At 43.7% G+C, this 19392-nt stretch overlaps 1 protein-coding gene across 1 annotated transcript in view; it reads right to left on the bottom strand.

Annotated features, from left to right (window-relative positions):
* GRIK2 (glutamate ionotropic receptor kainate type subunit 2) overlaps positions 1-9993 on the bottom strand; it is a 413047-nt gene extending 403054 nt beyond the window's left edge. The window contains exon 1 of the mRNA XM_062570999.1: positions 9879-9993. Coding sequence (XP_062426983.1) covers positions 9879-9993 — 115 coding nt within the window. The remainder of the gene's footprint in view (positions 1-9878) is intronic.
* Between the last annotated feature and the right edge of the window lie 9399 nt (positions 9994-19392).

Consider the following 19392-nt stretch of genomic DNA (forward strand, 5'->3'; position numbering starts at 1 on the left):
TGTCTAAGTAGTTCAGCATCTAAAATTACCCATCATCTTATGGTATAAGGGTGAGCACCAAAAAATTGTGTTAGCCAAAAATCACACCTTTCTAAAAAATGGTCTGACTTAAAAGCAAAGTTCTTGAAAATCTGCAAGTTGCCCTTCCTCGACACTCACATATCTTTTGGTGACACTCACACAACATTTATGGGTGCTGTATAAGACCAGAATGACAAGATTTTGCTAAGCAGGAATGAATATGAACATGTATCTTTTAAAATATTTATTTATTAAGTTGAAAAGGTACCTATTTCAGGGTCCTCACCTGAGGACCCTAAATTATTGAGGACTTGATTGAAAGAACTATGTATGCACTTGCAGGAGATTTTCTGTAAGTATAGAAAACTATGAAAACCGCATATGAATATGAAAATTGCATATGCAATATGAAAACATTGTAGAACAGTAAAATTTGGGTAATTAATAATGTTACAGATTAGATTCCCTGAGTCCCGATAATAATGCTTGTTAAGTGACACAATATGAAGCAAGAATAATGATTTTTTGTGTAATATCTGAATATATGCTGATAATTTCTTTAAGATTCTGTGTGAATAATATGATCAACTTCCAGTTGTTGAAGTGAGTAGAATGTGTACAACAAACAGAACTTATCTGTTCCAGTTAAAAAGTATAATATCAAAATATAGTCAGATGCAAGATTTTTAGAGCAAATCAGTTTCCCTGATTTAAAGTATTCTGCTTGATTTTAATTACTCTAATGTACCTCTTTACCTAATTCCTTAAAGAATAAGTAACACGAAATTTCTTTTAAAGATTTCCTGTCTCGGAGGATAAATGTTGTTGAATAACAATGAAGTTATTGCTTTAGAAAACATTCTTCTGTTACAGAATAGGTAATCTTTGTGCTGATTATTGCTATTCTTGTATACTTCTACATAGCACAAAAAGTTTCTGATTGCCTTGCAGTTTTTGATCAGTGAAACAAGTTGTATTTGCTGGTACTGGAAAACAGTATGTTTAGTCAATGGGTATATTCTTTGCAGCTAACAAAATCAATAGCTGAAGTTATTCTCTATAATATTGAATTTGTTTTATACTATATTATTAATGTTAATGACAGTAAATTAATTGACAAAATCAAGCATAAAAATATAGTGTGATTTTAACTGACATAAATCAAGTTAGCACTGAACTATCAAATGATATATTTCTCTGAAAATCTAAGCGGCTGGTTTTGACTGATGATCCAGAACTGATTTTGAAAATCATATAAGTATGAAGAGATCTGAGTGATTTCCGCTTAACAGAATTACTTTCTTCAAGATTTTACAGTGGGACTGTTGAGGTAGCACTCCAAATATTTGATTACCTGTTAAAAAAAGATGAAAGTCATAAATCTGAATACTGCGAGCTATAAGATTCAGATATTTCCTGTAAAAATACATGGTTAGTGGTGTAACTATTTTTATTATGGGCTGCTGAGTAAGTTGTATCCTAATTGTATAACTCTTAAATGACAGTATGAATATGCATTGACTGATATAGCTCACATATGTTTCATTCCTGGAGAAAAATAAAAGCCCAAATGCATGGCAAGTGCAATTATAAATGAATCCTTAATAAATTTACCTAGATTATTACCTACTACAGTGCATGTGCACATGAATAAGCTTTTTAATGGGAGTGTTTTCAACTCAGTATCAGTTACCTTATGACAAAACCAGCTTGGAAATAATAGCTATTTTTATATTCAGAAGTACACTTTAAGATGGCATGCTCTTCCAGAGCTGACCCAAGGTTTTTACAGTAATTCTGCATCTCTTGAATCAAACTTGACAAACTTTCAGACTCAAACAGATAAAACTGAACAAAGTCAAATAAAACTCAACAGATTTCAGTAGGCTCAGGGACATTATTTATTTATTTATTTATTTTTAAATCTCTTGTTTACTGGACTAATTACAAATAGCTATTGTGAAACAACCACCACTATTCATTTGCTGGTGAGTTTTTAACTGAACTAGTTAGCAGTTTCTGTTTCAACATTTTTAGATTTTAATGTCAGGAACAAGTTGTTGAGCCAGTAACAAATCCATTTTTCTTTTAAAATCCTTCCTGTGTGTTTGAGTTAAGTATGTACTAAGAAAACTGATAAAATCTGGAAAAAACAGTCAGTACTCCATCCACTTTCACTTCCTCCATATTTCTGATGTCACAAAAAGCAATATTCACCGTACCTAACTTTTACCCTGTAAGTGTTATCTTGTCTAAGCCAACCTAGTCTAAATTTTCTATCTTCTTCACTCTCTATTTACTACAGCATAAAATCTGGCTGTGACTAGAAGTCTATATTTTAGACAAATGAAAACTGATGAGATGAAACCTTCCATTTTTGAATTGTTCATGCAGTTTACCAAGAAGTTAGAAAAACTAGCACTTGCCAGAGAGGACCAGAAAATGACATTTAAACCAATATTCCCCTTTTGGGTGCGTTAGTGATTGTTTTGCCTTTCATCTACTAAAAAATAGGGGAAAAAAAAGAAAACAAGGAAGTGAGGGAAGAGATCAAATGGTTCAAGGTACAAAAGAAGCAATTCACTTTCAAAATTGATTTCCCCTCACACGAAACAACACAGAACTACATACAACTTAGAAATACAAGGATCATTTGGTACTTCAAGATTTAGCAACACCACTGAAATCAGATGGATTATTTATGAAACAAGGAAATATAAGATTAGATACATTCAAATGGTAACCTTAAAGAGAGAGAGAGAGGGAGAGAAGAAATCATCACACATTGGTTTAAAAATTAATGAAGTCTCCTGAAGAGTTTCTGAAAGTCTATTGAGCTCTCCCTGGACTGCTATTCTACCAGAGTGTTACTAAGTCTAATAATAAGAACTAGCGACTCTGACAAGCAGTATTTTTCACATAGAAATAGATACAGAGATTTTTTATCATTTCCACTTCAAGTGAGTTTTAAATGAAAATTACCATTTTATTGAAAAACAGTTTTTAAAATAGTTTGGAATGAACATAATAAAATACATCAAATATAATAAAACAGATATTCAGCTAATGTTAATGAATATATTTCCCCAAATATAAAAAGGAAATTCTGTAAGACCTATAAATAAATTAACCTTCTGATGTGTTGACGAGGACAAACCATTGTTATCTCTAAGGACTACAAGATAGATATGCTTTAAAGTTTCACTCACATTGCTCTAGACACTTACTCAAAATAGTAGTGAAGAACGTTTATTTATCTACCGTAGATAAAGATCTGTCAATGGAACAATTTAAAAGCATATATTTGAGAATGTGTGTTTCATTTGAAACATATATCAAACGAAACTCTCAGACAAGTTCCTAGAAGAGTTATTGTGCTTCATAATGAATTAATATCTAGCAATTCTCAAGGAAATCTGACCACAACTCAATCAAAACCAGTTGCAATTTTGATCCAAGTGTATCTTTTGTAGGAAATGTAAAAAGAGCAATCTGGGGAATGGCACCTATGGATTAATTCCAATTTTACACAGAAAAAAAAAGAAAAAAAAAAAGCTTTTGTGGTTTTATTTCATTAACAATTGCACTTTTAAGTGAAAATAAGAATACACTTTTTATAAGCTTATGTTTAATGTTTTATATAGTATTACAATATGATCTAGTTTATCCAGAGCTGGCTAAACTCAGTAACGGTAATAAGGATCATTGCGTATTTGTTGTGTATTCTTTGCATCACTGAAAGTTTTGGTTGCTTATATTGAAGGCATTATATAAATAGAAGACTGTTACCACTGTGGAAGCCAGAAGATCCAAGGGGAAAAGAGAGCATAAAATAATAAGCATTAATATGGTACTAGTGTTTGATTCTCCATTTTCCAGTTGTGACTGCATAATGATATTATGTTATCATATTGTTTAATCTAATCTTCCAACATACATTACATTATTACAAGCTTATTCAGGAAACATCAATTTGCCTTGCAGATTGATCAGTATGGAAATAAGGGACCTTCTAGTTTCCCTTTTGCATTATTGACAGAACTTCTAGTAATTGTTCCTCCGGAAGAGATTATAAAGGGTGAAGGTTAGAACTAAGAAAGAGACAAGGTAAACAAATTAAGTAAGGGATGAAGACCTGCGATTATTTGCAATGACTACAAAACACTCAGTTTAGCTTTTTCTAAAGCAGGGGGATTTTCTCTTTTATAAAATCACAAATCCTTAATATTCGTGTTTAGAATATACAAGTAAATCTCTTTTTCTCTGGTTTCTTATCTTCAGTGACAGAAACCATTTCACTCATCAGTCACTTTTAAATGGAAGGTATTATCTGAAGTTTGCATCACTTCAAAGACAAATAACAGCCAGTAAGAAGTGAATTCTGTTTCTCTTCACTTGATTCATCGGACAATTGTGTGGAAATACTTTAACAGGACTGTTGGTGTTCTAAACAGTGGGGTGAAAGCGTCCAGAAATGCTCCAAAAAGCCCACATGGATGAAAGCATTTCTAACCTACATTCAATCTTGATAACGCAGTAATGAGTCTTTTAAAAGGATAATTCTAATTCCCCTATCTACTGCAATAAAGACTGTATACAGCTAATCTGCTTTGCCCTTTCAATTAAACTAGTCCAGGACGTTCGCTTTAGTCAGCACCCTGAATGAGTCATTAAAATTCTTGTTCTGTGAGAGTTGTGTGCAGTGCACTGTTGTTTCTAAATTCCATTAAATCCAAATGGTCTTTATCGCCCCATGACCACTGTGACTTCAATCAGCCAATTTAATTACCTTACAAAATTGTCAGCAGAAGCAGCAAAGAAAAACAGGAAGGGCTGTGACGTTATCAGATTGAAATCTCCCTCTGTGCTGTTTAATCCAGACCAGTCAATAACAATGCTTCTCACCTCCTTGCTGCCTTCCCGAGGCTCTTAACCTTACTCTTCTTTCAAAGATTTCTGTTGTTGTTTATAAGACCGATTTTGAACTCCTCTCTGTGAGAAGGTTAACACACATTGAAAGCTTCTTGTGCTTGGCAGTAAAATTTTCATTGCCTCTAAATATTGGAATTACCTAACCGTGGACATCTGAGGACTGCTACAGCAAGAGTTTCTTCTGCAGATTTTCAATGCATTCTTGATCCAAAGGCAGTCAGCTTTCCACATCAAAAACAGAAATGTACATTCTCGCAATTCTCTCTTAAATACAGGCAGACAAGAAGATCCACATCTTTCTGATAAAAGAATGACAATGAAAAACCCAAAAGAAAGTGCACATCCAGTAGCGCTAGTTCAGGTCCAATCTAGCAAAGCTCTACTTGATTACTCTTGAACACTCCTGTCTCATACCTGTTTGCAGAGAGCTAGATCTCGCTATTCTTCCAGGTCTTTGCTGGTTTTAAGTGATACAGTATGTCAAAATGGTCATCTGACTCCCAGAAGCATATTGTTTGACACCTGCTGGCGACTGCACAAGCCGTGGATTGGGCTGAGTTGGGCTGTTCTCTGTTTTAGCCAAGCACTCTCTTGTAAAAAATAATTCTACAGGGAGAAATTCAACCTGCTTGAGCCCAAGAAGCTTGGTAAAGTAGTATCTCAAACGAAACCCATGCCAAACCTTCATGGAAGAAGCCTCTAGTGTGTGGTAATTCCCCTTTCTGTGTTCCCATAATGGAGTCGAGAAATAAGACTACCTTTTCTTCCGTTACAAAGAGTACATGATAACATTCAGCTTTGCTTTACAAATTTTACTATTATCTTGGTGTTGTGGAGGGTAGTAGAAATGTGCTGATTTTATTCTGTGTGCTTTTTAAAATGATATCAGTAGTGGGAAACGATTCTAGGAAGGGCTCAAAACCCTCCCTTCTTGGAAAGTACTCCAACTCCTAGGATTTCGTAGGTTTACTTTGCTTTTAGGCTTTGAGGGGTACTTTCCTTTCTATAAGGGTAATTCTAAACCATCGAGGTGCCTTTTCCATCTGCTTCAAGATAGCTTTCATTGGGGACATTCTCAGCACCAAAGCAGCAAGAAGGCAAGATTACAGGCACGGGCCTCTACTTCTATTTACCCTTATTTCTGAGCGCGTAGAAGAGGAAAACAAAAAAACAAACAAACAAACAAAACAAACAAACAAAAAAAAAAAGTGTGGAAACAAGTACTAGGCCAGTATTTCACACGCTTTCACGAAGGATAGGTTGGTAGCAAAGACAAAGCCCGAAAAGGGCAATTTAAATGAAGAAGTTTGGTTGAGGGTACAACAAACTGCAGAGCTGAAATAGCTGCTCCATGTATGAACAGCGAGGAAAAGAGGGGCTGTAGATACCTCGGCTTACATTGCCTTGGGGAAGGAGTAGTGAAGTGGGTTCCTACAAGTTCAGGTGAACAGTCGCTGATGGTTAACACCTCCTAATGGCTCGTTAACGGCTCCCAAAGGCGATGTTCTGCCTTATGCGGCGAAGTGCTGGGACGCCCTAAGGGAGGAAAAGGTCTTAGGCGAGCGGGCCTAAGAAAACGTGATGTGTTTCGGGGGTTGGAGGTGGACGCCCTGTCCGTCATAGCCAGCGAGAGGGCGGCTCGGCGTTGGGGTAATTCCCTTACGCGATGTTCCTCGGGAGCTGCTTCGCTGGCTCTGCTCTTACCGAGGGGCGGTAAATCGAAAAGTGACGAAGCATGATCCCCGATAACGGAACGGATCTGCCTACGATCACCTATTTTTGCTTTTGCATGGTGCCAAAAGATAAGGGACAAGTTTCCGTCACACTTAGCCCAGGTGAGATAAATATTAAGCCGCTACTCCAGTGGCTGCTTTTCTCCCATCTCAGCCTAGGGTCTGCCTTTTCAATCCGCAGCAATGGTTTAGGCTGCTCTTGTTTGAGACTCTCGAGTACCGCGGGTGCAAACCTCACCCTCAGTGTTTCCTGGGCTTGCTTTGGGGAAGCTATTCAGAAATGGTAAAGGAGGAAGTTTGGCAACCTGCCCCATAAAGCAAGATGTCATTTAGCAGGGGTGGCTAGTGTAATGTACAAATACTATGTTGCCCTATCACAGCAGCAGAAGGTCAGTGTCCAGGTGCCGCTGCACAGCATAGGTAACCTTGCCCGAGAGTGAATTATTCCAGGATCTCACCAGACTCTCCCCGTTTTTGCTTCATAAAGCGCAGACAAAAATAACCCCTTGCCTTTGACAGATAACCCATGAGGCTCGACTTCCCTGTGTGGTTGCTAAAACGTAGCTTGAGAGCGAGAAAGAGAGAGAGAAAGAGGACGTGCTGGCTAGTCCCAACAGGGACAGAAGCCGTGGGAAGGACAATGCGAATCCATGGTGGTTAATTTGCACAGGAGGAATGAGGGGGCTGGAGCTCTGGCAGGCTTCAAGCTCTCCCCTGTTGCCATAGCGCTGCTGGCTGAGAAAGAAGAGCGGGAGCTGGCGGGATGCCTTCCAGGGGGAATCTCCTCGGCTCTCGCGTCTCCTGGGAAAGGCAACGAGCATCCTGTCCCTGTGGTCTCAAGGGCATTTCGAAGGGACAGATTGCATAGGAACCTGGAGGGGAACTCCCCTCCTGGACATTAGCAAATCTTTTCCTCTTCCTTCCCTTCACCCCCTACAGAGAGACGGAGAGATATGACTCTCTGGGGAAGGAGCTGGGCTTCTCTCACGGTCAGAGCTAATGTCATTCCACGTCAGGACTAGACTAAAGCCAGACTCCCTAAAGCAGAGACGTGCAACGGGCCCGGCTGAGCAGGGGAAAATTCTTCCTCGCGCTCTTACGTCCAAGTTTTTGCATACTAAAATAAACTAAACGACCACTCTCTACTTCTCTTCCCTAAGCCTCAAATGGGCGACAAGGGCGACAAACCCTTTCTTAAGGACAACAAAAAGCATTTCGTGCTTCAGAAGCGGACTTATACTTTGCTGCTACAAACAATGGAGTGAGCATAACCCGTTAACCGACCAAGAGGCAGTTTGTAAGGGAAGTTAGTCGACACATGCATGTGCGACCATGTCACTGGACACCGGGGTCTTGCTACATGACCATTCAGTCTCAGGATTATTATTATTATAATCATTGACAAAAATGTTGCACGCCTCCATAAACACACTGGACTAAATTCAACGAGGATGCTAATCTGAAGGAAGATAGTTCATATCCTTCTAAATGGTGTGACTAGGTTGTGTTTGTTTGCATAGCTACTCGTGAAAGTAATTCAGACTCCTGGATACCGACCCTCGGCACCTCTCATGAATCCGATTTCGTGTGCAGACAGACAGCTGGACAGCACCGGATTACAGTCAGCCCTGGCACTAATTTCACGGCCATGATTATGGAGCAGACTGAATGCAAAATAAACCCCGCAATGATATACAGACCCATTTAGCCATGTCCAAAGAAACAAGCATTCTTGAAGACGGTTGCTAAGAGCAACGTGCCTTAAGCACCACCTTTAGACCAGATGGAAGCAGGGAAGAAGTACTACTAGGAATTCCGCACACGAGAACAGTAACAGCTTCTTGACTTTTTAAATCATTACCAACCTTCCCGTCGACGTGAAAGTGTGTGCGGGGAGAAAGGGAGAAGGAGAGAATTTAAACAAAATGAGAAACACCCACCACAAAATTCTGCTTCCCCCAGGCGAAGACAGAGCTTTCAGCGTCCCACCGAAATGGTTGTATCGGCTGCTAGAGCTCACCGCGGCCAGTTGCGGACGAGGGGAGAAGTCGCTCCCTCCCCCAGCAGTGCTATCAGCAGGCCCAGAGGGTGCCGCTTGCCGCGGTGCACAACTTTCCGCCTTCTCCCTCCTCCGCTCCCCGCCGCTGCTTCCCCGCGGGGGCCCGCGCTCCACCCGCGGGGTCCGCGCAGCCCCGCGCCCGCGGGGCTCCGGCAGCGGCTCTCTCCGGGGACCCCCGAGCCCCTCCGAGGCGCACAGCCGCATCTCGGAGGCGCGGTGCACTTTCCCCACTGCCCTGCTCTTTCTCACTGCAAAACTTCTATCGGGGATGCACAGTGGCAGGAATTTCTCCCTCGCTCTCCTACTCTCTAACAGATACACACACACACACCCCCACACACGGAGCTGTTAAGGTTACTTTCACGGTTCCAGTGGGACCCGTGATCTGCGGAATCGCTCTGCTCTCCTTAAAAATTCATCCAGATTATCTACGACTTCTTTTTATTTCTCCTTCTCCTTTTTTTTTGGGGGGGGGAGGGGGGGAAGGGGGGGAGAGTGGCAAGCGAAGTGGAGGGTGACTCATATAACTTTCCCGGAAGAGGAAAGCTGCTTTTCTGAAACGGATCGCAAAGTCCTTTCGCTATCACCAAACAAGGCATAAATCATCTCCTCTCTAACACTAAATGCCACTGAAGTGACAGGCAACTAGGCAGACGTTGCAAGTAAAACCAGCCCAAAGGTCTCAAATTACAGCGTAGCGTCCGTACGGAATCTGCTCCGATGGACCAGAGACGGGCAGCAGAAACTTAACAACTAGTTGACAGATCGTAACTAAGCAAGTGCTGTGTTAGCCGTGCTTTCCACTATTGTGAAAATAAAAAAAGATACAGTAAGAGGAAGCCACACAAGCTCCGCAGAGCCTTAGGCAAACACGGTTGCCAGTCATTTTTCTCTCTATTGTTATTATAATTATCATCATCATCGTGCCGTTACTACGGCTACAATGAGCTGCAGCGACAGAAAAAAAAACCACACACAGCAATTCATCCCTCCGGATACAAAATAAAGAGGGACTTCGGCGCCTGACTCCAGGAGCACGTCCCAGCTCTCCCCCAGCACCCCCTTCTGAGACAATCCTACGCAGATCGCATTCCGGTTTAAACGCACAATGAAAAAGTGTCGGGAAATCTTACCAAATCTTAATACATGTGTGGTTCCTTGAGAATATCCAATCCACAGTAAGCAAAGAAGGAGTCTAATGGTGCATCTGAAGACTGGATTAGTTAGAATACGGGAAATAATCTTCATGATGTTTCTATGCACACACGCGCTGCCTTACTTCCCCCTTCTAAGCCGTCAGGTTTCCCGGTAGGGTAAGAATGAGGATACGTAAACTGCTGGCCCTCAGACACGATCACGGCATGGTCACAGAGAGGAGAGAGTCTACGCTTCCCAAACCCATTAGCAATCCCTGCATGTTCTTCATTCACTGCGCCAAGGAGCAACCTTCAACTGCAAGGAATGGTGGGACATCCATGTTAGTCGGGGGAGAATCCTTGAGAAATCCAAACACACACAATGTCCAGCCGAGTAAACCTGGGAGGCAAGAAAGGAGGAAAATCAATAGGTAATCCAGCTCGAGAAATCGCTGAGGTATCGCCACATAGCGAGAGTCAATGAGCACCAGCCGTTTTACTGGCGAAGCTTTTGCCGTGCTCCCATTCTACTGCACTGCTGCACAGCTTCTGACGCGAAGCCAAGATTAAGTGAGAGAAATTGAGATAGCTCTTCTCTTCTTAAGGCTGCCTGCCAGACAGCCTTCCCAATTTCTATTATGCAACCGATCTGATCGCCTAGCGTTGTCGGAGGAAAAAACAGCTCGGTTATATTTACATATTTCTAATTGTTATTAGTATTTCAGTTGCTCTGAACAATAGCTATTTTCTACAAAGGGTCTGTGGTGGGGGGCGGGGGAGTTTCGGGGGAGAAGAGAAGTGGTTGTATAAAAATCAATTCATGCATTTGAATAGCTGGCTGGCTGGGTCGAAATCACTTAGCTTTGGAGTTCTGAAAGAGAAGCCTAACAATAATGTCATGCAGGTTATCACAGTAAGATTAAGGCTAAAAAAAGGTCATGATATTTACACTCACCAACTGTTACTTACTCGCACTAATGCATGAAATAGTGCAAATGCTCTGGCTTGTATATTGACTGTCCTTAGGAACTTGCTCCGGACCCAGTGGTTATGGAACACCAACCAGCTTTTGCAAAGTAAACAGGAATCGGCAGTTTCGCTCAACTTGCTCGAAAGCTTGAAATTGCAATAACGTTGTTTAAAAGGCAGAGTAACTTGTGGATTTACCACTTTATATTTTGCACTCTATTCTACTATTTTTTTTTTTAACTCAGCTTTCTTGTCAGTCTAGTGTTGTGGATAAGTGCTATTGTTCCTGCTCGCACTGAGAGAGATATGCAATTTATCATTTTGCAATGAGAACAATAGCACTTCCTAGTTTGTTAACGGGATTCTGAATTTGTATTTGCAAATGCAGCCACGGACTTCTGCTTTTTGACCAGGTATTCCAAAGACAATCTCATTTTCCGGACTGCTTCAGATTTTCCTTGGAAATACAATTACTTCTGCATCTGTTTCCATTAAAACACATTGATCCAGGACCGTCAGAGACTTTTGCAGTCTGAGTGAAGCTTTTGCTGAATGTACTTAAGCTTTATTTCCAGTATCAGAAGATAATTCCTAGTTTCCCACGAGGAAAATTAATTCAATTTATTCTGTATTCTGCCTACAAACATCTTTTGTCTCCTTTTCCTGCCTCTCCACCTTTTATTACCAAAGAAAATATCACTGAGAGACTCCCCCCCACACACACACGAAGATGAACACAGAATAAACTTGACTTTACAGAAATAAATACTAATGATTCTAAGTTAATGAGAACACTCTATGGGTTCTAATACAGCATGTCAGAGGTGAGTTACAGTTAATTCTTAAATAATATCTGTGTATTGTGGACATGCAAAATAAGTAACAGCAGCTTTTAGATTATTACCTGTAATCTTGATACTCTGTACCTCTAAAAGTGTTAGCAATTCACAACTTTTTACCCTTATAACTTACTGATTTGCTCTGCACTTATTTACTTAAAACATTGTAAAACGCTGATGAAAAGGAATGTACATTCTGTGAAGGGATTATTAAACATCATTGATTTTTTTTTTCGTTAAGATGGAGGCATAACTGCAGTGTCAAAAATAAGTATCATGAATGGCTAGTTCTGCAGTCTAGCAGGGAATTCAATCAGACAATTTGACTATTGGAGCACTTTAAAAGAACACCTAGTGTTAAAAGCAAGGACATCTAGCGACTCCTTCAGTTCACACTTAGAATATCTCCCAGGAAAAATGTGCAGACTGAGATGCTCTTTCTTGTATTTGCTGTTTAATTTGCTCTGTTCTACTTGTTCATATTTTGTCTTAGACCAAAGAGAAATAAAACTGACCCATGTGAAACTACGAGCATTCTTTTCCTCCCTCCTCTTTCCTCTGATGATGCTAAAATGAAGGAGACAGGTATCTTTAGATACGTTTTTTACTGTGAATTCTCAAATGTAGCTTCCTGTTTAACTTGAATTTTTAATTTAATTTAAAATATAAAGTAATTTTGAAAATATAGGATACATCGTTGTTTTTAGAGCATTAGATAAGACAGAAAATAAGCTTTGGGCAAATTGACTGTTTTAATCAACCTGTTTTCCCGTGTTCTCTTGAAAAACATACAGCTACCTGTAACCAAGCCCAACAGAGCGCCTAACTCACCGAGGCTTTTATACAAAAAGCAGAATCATAAGACACCTTAATATTAATTATTATCATTAGTAGCCTACCCTGCAGCCCCTGGCCCCGAGTTAACTTCCGTTTCGCCCTTCGAGCTGGCGCGGGGTGCGCGGGGTGCGCGGGGTGCGCACCGCGGACAGCGCCCGGCCGGCGGCGGAGGCGCGGGGCTGCCTCCCTCGTTCAGCACCGCGGACAGCGCCGCTCGGCCCGGCCGCCCCGAGCCGCGCCGTTGCCCCGCCAGGCGCCGAAAAGCGCCTTTTTAACGTATTTCCCCCCCCCTCCAATGATTTCACAACGCAGAGAGGAAATTAAAATATTTCATCGGCTCCTTTAAAGGCACGTATTCCGCTCTTGACTAGGGTAGTTGGCCCGCTGTTTTCTGGCATTTTGTGGGCTCATAAGGAGTTCCGCTGTTGTTATCTGCTATCACGCATTCACCTAATGCTCTGTGGCAACATCCCTCCTCCTATCTTCCAAACCCTAACTCCCACTTTGAAAGACAATCGTAGTTAATTCAGAATCATTTCCTCAAGAATAGCAACTCTTTGTCAAAAAGTAAATCTCACAAGCCATCAGCTACTTAGAAGTCGCTGGATGTTTGGTGGCTTAAGACCATTTATAAAATACACAATTAACTAAAGCCTCACACTTCACCACCCCGGAGTCCTTTCCTGTTAATTGGATTTTAGCTTCATTTCTCCTTCTGATGAGAGAGGGGGAACCTTTAAAAAGAATTTTTTGTCCACGCTTCAGAATAATTTCAATATACAGATGGGAAAATATTCTTAGCTCCTTTCTTCTTTCCTTCAATGTAAGACATATAAGCTATCAAAGACTGGAGACGCCAGATGAAATATTTCACTGGAGAATCTAAGATTGTCTTTTGAGGGGCCTGCCACCACTGACACTCTGTTCTTTTCCGATTACAGCCTTTCTGAAACTGCGCTACACACTTCAGTGATTAACAACAACAGCTGGGAGATCTACAAATCCTTGGTTATATGTTTTGATTTATTTTACAACTTGGCCATCTACAGTGGACATGGTAGGAACACATCTTTAATACACAGATACAATGTTCAAGTGAAGCTGGCATAAAAAATAGTATTTCAGATATGGAGGAGGAAAAGGAAAATAGACCATCTAAGGCCATTAAATCTCTTCTAGGTAATAAAAGTTCACTAAATTCTTTAGGTATATGTCAAGTGCAAATGGTGATCTTATGTACATACTGTTCCGTTTGGAAAGGGGAGATTTGTGATTCTGACTACCTTATTATATCAAGCACTTTTTTTTCTTCAGACCATATCCTGATGTCCTGTTACCATAATAAAACTTAATCCTGTTTCAGCTAGCTGCCACCTGCTGGGATATATAGTTTTACCACAGTACTTTAAAAAGGAAATGGCTTTCATTTTCAAGTCATAGCTATGTCTATAAGAACTGACGATACGATTTTTCATCCATTGCCTTATATCACTCAGTCTACTGGTAAAGTCAACTGATATAAATTTAGTATGCATTTAACATATGGTCCCCGAAGCTTTGTTTCTTGGACATTTTTCGGTAAATCCTTGTGAACACCTCAGACTTGCATGCCACCAGTCCTCCTGCTGTTGCAATCTGGTGTGAGGAGAGCAATAGCTTACCGCAACACCTGACCAGCCTCTATGTCTCTAGACATAAGTACTGCAAATTTGCTGACAAAGCAGCAACACAGTCCTCCCCTTTAAACGTTTGCCAAAGTACTCAAATGAATGTTGATATTATCATTTAAAAAACACATTGCAGCCCACTTGCACTTCACTCCCACCAGCTATAAAAACTACAGGTTCCCCTCTGCCTGATATTAGCTCAGTCCAAATTTACAACCAAGTTTCTGCTGCACCAATGATTAATGACATTTTAAGATGGTAATTAATTTTTAGCTATTGGAAAGACGTGCATTCTAATTAACGAACTGAGTGTGCGGGCACTTTAGGGCACCACAGCAGTATACTTTCCTAGCAGGTTTTAAGCAGCAACACAAACATTTGTGGCATTATCTACAACTCAGCCTTTCGTCCCTTCAGTTTGCTTTGGGCCTGGGAAAGCTGTAAAAGATTTTGGAAGGAGAGGGAGATTGTTTCGTGTTTTCCATGGTCTACTCCATCAAAAAGTTTCTAAGGAAAACACGAAGAGAGGCTTTCACTATAATGTAATCCTTCCTTTCCAGTGCGCACGGGGCTCTGGTAATCATGCCTCCACCCTGTAGATAAGAGTGTCTCTTGCTTCGTAGAGAGAATCTCAGAGCCCCGGCTGGGTTAACGATGATGCTCTCCCAAAGAATGGTGAATTTGTTCAGAAATAAGTGACAGGATGGGTGACAATCCGAGAGGGGGGCCGGCTGCACCTGCGGTGGGTGCCGGGGCAGGAGGAGGAGGAGACCTCACGGAAGTGGAGACTGTTGTTCACCCTCAACTATAACGAAGTTAGAGCCCGTTTCTCATCTCCTGTCCCCCAGGAGAGGTCTCGTCCCCAAGGCTGTCGGCTCGGGGCCTTGAGCCCGGCCAGGAGCACCGCTCCAGTTGCCGGAGGGGAACACTGCTTGCCCCGGGTGCACCCCGGGCGGGGGCCGCGGGTAGCGCGGGGGGCGGCGGCGCCGCGCCGGGGCTCCACTGCCCTCGCCCCCACCTCCACCCCCAGCGTGGGGACAGCGGCGGCTCTGCCCCGACATGGTGCGGAGCGACAGGGCGGAGAGGGAGAGAGAAAGGCGACAGGTTTGTCCCCAGGGCACGGCAGACCCCCCCGAAGCCTGCTAGCACAGCAGCGCCCGGCTGGCCCGGCCTGGCCAGGGCACACTGCGGCGCCGTCACCGTGCTGCCCCCACCGCCGCCGCCCCCGCAGCCCCTGCCCCTCACTCCGCATGCAGCCCCTCCGGCCACGGCGGCCAGCCGGAGACCCCCAGGGCGTCCTCCTACCTTGAGCTGCGGGCGGGGAAGCGGGGAGGGAGAGGAAGGCGGAGGCGGGGAGAGGAAGGGCGGCGGCAGGACGCCGGGGGCTGCCCGGGGCTGCGGTGCAGCCGGCGTCCGGGCACCACTGACGGCGGCGGCAAGCGGCGGCCGAGCGAGGGAGGGAGGGAGGGAGGGAAAGAGAGAAGGAGGGAGGGAAAGAGAGAAGGAGGGAGGGAGGGAGACCCGCCTCCCGTCGGGAGCGCTGCACAGCGCCCTTTAAAGGCGCAGAAACCCGCTTCCTCGGCCGCCGCCGCTGCCGGTTCCCCGCCACGCCGGGGCTCCACGGGCAGAGAGGCGGCCGAGCCGGACCCCCCCACACCCCCACGCCGAGCCCCCCCACCGGCGGCGCGTTTTCAGGCCATTAAAAACCCGAGCTCCGAACCGCTGGCCCCGGGGCGGGGGGCTCGGACGCTGCCGCCGGCACAGCGGCGCCCAGCAGCTCCTCGCCTCGGCCCCCGTTTAACCTCCGCGGGAGTGCGCGGAGCGCCGCTGCAGCAGCCCGCGAGCGCGTCTGCAATGTCTGGGTGCCTTTAGCTGCTTCCCTGCTCCTTGCTCACGGTGAACGCAATCTGCACCCCCCCCCCCCCCCCGCCCCGACCCCATCCCCTTCCCCGGACTAGAGAGGACCGAGCTCGGGCACTTTTTCAACCACCCCAATGCAGGCTGGCGGGGGTGGGGGTGGGGGGGATCGGGAAAGGAGAAGGAGAAAGTTTTGCGAGGGCGACGAGGGGCGGGGGGGGGGGGGGAGGAGAGGGGAGCAGGCATGCCTGAGCCGGGAGCCACGCCGTCAGGTGGACAAGAGCGGGCCCTCCCCTAGGGACCTGCCACCGCCTCTCCGCCCCGCCCCCCCCCCCCCCCCCCCCCACGGCCCGACACCCTCCTCCTAAGTCGTGATGCTGCGGAGGGGCTCCAGTAATAGGGACAAACCCTCCCTAATGAGCTGGGGTGTGAAATGGAGGGCTCCTCCCAGGATTGCCAGTGCTTTCCGCTCGCCCGCAACCCAGCTCGCCCCAGCAGCACCACAGGCTTGCGGCTCATTTCCCGTTCGCTTCCCAATTCTGTAAAAGCCTTGAAGTGCTGCAGGATTTCCCCCGCTCCCCCAGCCGCAGCTCCCTCCCCCGCTCTTCCACACCCCCCCCCCTCCCCCAGCCCAAGGTCTGATCTCCAGATTTGTGCAGCGTGTCAGGAAAATCCCCGTGCCTAGGCCTTCCCCGCCTCACCCCCCTCACCTCCCGCCCCCGGAAAATCCCCGTGCCCGCATCCGCGGAAGCGCTCCCGCATCCCCCGAGGGCTGCTCGAGCATTGCCCCGCTGAATCTGCCCATGCGATCAGCCAGTGAGCCTCGGTTATGGGAGGCGGGTGGGGGTGGGGGGCTCGAAGAGCATCAAAGAGAGGAGGCTGGGGGTGGGACGCTGAAGGCTGAAAAGCTCCTGTAATTAAGTAAACAGCAGAGTTGTTGTGAGGAGTAAATAAATAGTCAATGCTGCCATTGTAAAGCCGAGCGCAGGCGGCCCAGACGCGCGACGAGCTCGCTGCGAGTGGGCTCTGGTTGCTGTGACTTGCAGCTTAATCGGCCCCACAGCACATCGCTTAATTACTAGCAGCGCACTTCTATGGCCGACAGAAAATTCATTAGTCACTTCATCTGCCTGAGGCTGTAATGGAGATAACTCTTGTGAAAAATAAACGCACTCATAAAGCAAAGTGCTTTATGCCGCCTTAGGAGAAAGGGAGCTGGGCGAAGAGCTCCGCACCAGGGGCAACTGGGTTGCTCCGTGGACTAGGCAGAAACTAAACCGGACAACTTCGCCGAAATCTGAGCTCTTTGGGATCTGGCAGGAGGGAAAGGAGCCGCGGGCATCGCCACAGGATCGACCAAGTGATCTCGGCGACAGGGGGAAGGCGAGCCGGGTTAACACGGCGGGCGGCAAGGGTGGGAAATGCGTGAGACCACACGAGCAAATAGCATCGGTGCGAGCGGCCACTTGGTGACCGGCCCCTCTTCTTTTAGCGCTGACTACTTTTGCATTATTACTATCCAGAGTTTTAAGACCAAATCTCAAACATAGGCCAGGGCAGTCACATAAATATGTGACTGAAAAGTGTCCTCCTAAGATGAGAGAAAGAAAGAAAGGCAGACAAAGAAAAGGGATGTGGCAATTCAGTCCCTGGAGCGGTCCTAATATCGCAGATGTACGGCATAATACCTTCGTCTAATCATTTCACCTCAACTACACTGCTGCAGAGAGTCTTTTCCCTTGTTGCCTGGGTTACATTTATGTCCAGATGTGGCATCCTGAACGCTTTCCTCAGCCAACAACAATTTACACAGACGCTTGTCCTCCATCACGCAGGAAAGAGATTCATAATGTCACCAGACATTAATATTATCAACGTTTAACATTCCTAGGTATTAAGGAATTTTACATACATGTCATTATTGTTAAAATAAAGAAAGTATGTGCAGGGACAACAAGCCTAAGATCATACTACACACATAATAGGAAGACACTTTGGGATTCCTTTTTCTCAGGTTTTCTCTACTGGAAAAAAAAAGAAAAAAAAAGAAAGAAAAAAAAAGAAAATTTCAATACTACCAAAGTTTCTTGTGACGTTTCTTTCCAGATATGCTGTGGGAACATTGAAAATTAGCAGTATTGACAACTAGAAAGAAACACATAAGAAAGCACAGCTCCAGTTTGTCAACATTCAAATTAGGATGGACCAAAAAATTTGTCACACAAGGTGCTGACCCCTTAGAAGGAAAACATTCAGAGACAATTTATTTGCATGTTATTTAATTTTTATTTTGGAATTAAGTTGAACATTTTGTCAAAGTAGATTATATGTGTCATATTTTCACCAACTATTTAAAAATAGTGTTATAAGTCTCTAGAAATATTGAACACGTTAAAAAAGTAAACACATTTGCAAAGGTCTTCATAAAAATGATTTCTGGTTTTGTTTGTTTGTTTTCTCCAGTACTAATTCTAAATATCCAGATTGAAATAATTGAGATGTGTAATAGTCCCATCCCATTAATTGTGTTTACACCTTGAAGTTAGAAGTGGTGTAAACTTGTATAATAAATTATCTGAAGCCAATTAAATTAAAATTACCTGAGAATGACAATATTTTTCCCATTAGAAATCTGCCACTAGTATTAAGTACATCTGAATATTCAACATTTTTTCCTGCTTTATCCTTCAACTTCGATTAGTTATGCTAATGCAAACCTGATGTAAGTTTAGCTCCTTCGGAAGAGTTTCAATGGAATTTTATGAAAATAACAAATCCACAAAGAATCAAAACTGACCAAAACATCCTTTAGTGTTTTTCTGGAGACTGAGCCTTAAGAGGCCTTAACAGCTTCTGGATCTCATATAAACATCTAGATTAATGATACAGCTCCAAGTACAACACTGAATGGTCTTTCAGAAAATCTGTGTTCTACAGCTATGGGATAAGGACTTCTGATACATCTTATGAGCGAAGAAAGATCTGCTGTTGTATTAGTTTGTCCAAGGAAAACACTCCCAAATTTCAGATGTTCACAGTTGGATGGCCTTTTCTTGATGAGCATACATAATGATATTCCTGGTCAGGCTGGCTGCGTGCACCAAACCTTGTACCTTCAAACAAAAGAATGAGTTAATGCAAGATAGGATGTCAGAAAAAAATCTTTAACCTAGAAGCAACAAAACCCTATACTTGAATTATCCGCTTGAGGGAGACACTGAGCCACAGGTCGTATCACTATGTCAGTAAGATGAATAACATATAAAATTAAATTTTTAATTGATGAGGGGTTTGTACCCATTTTGCATTACTGTTAATTTTAAAAGTACCAGTCTGGTGTAA

This window comes from Rhea pennata, chromosome 3 (assembly GCF_028389875.1).
Source record: "Rhea pennata isolate bPtePen1 chromosome 3, bPtePen1.pri, whole genome shotgun sequence".
In the NCBI taxonomy this organism is placed as follows: Eukaryota; Metazoa; Chordata; class Aves; order Rheiformes; family Rheidae; genus Rhea; species Rhea pennata.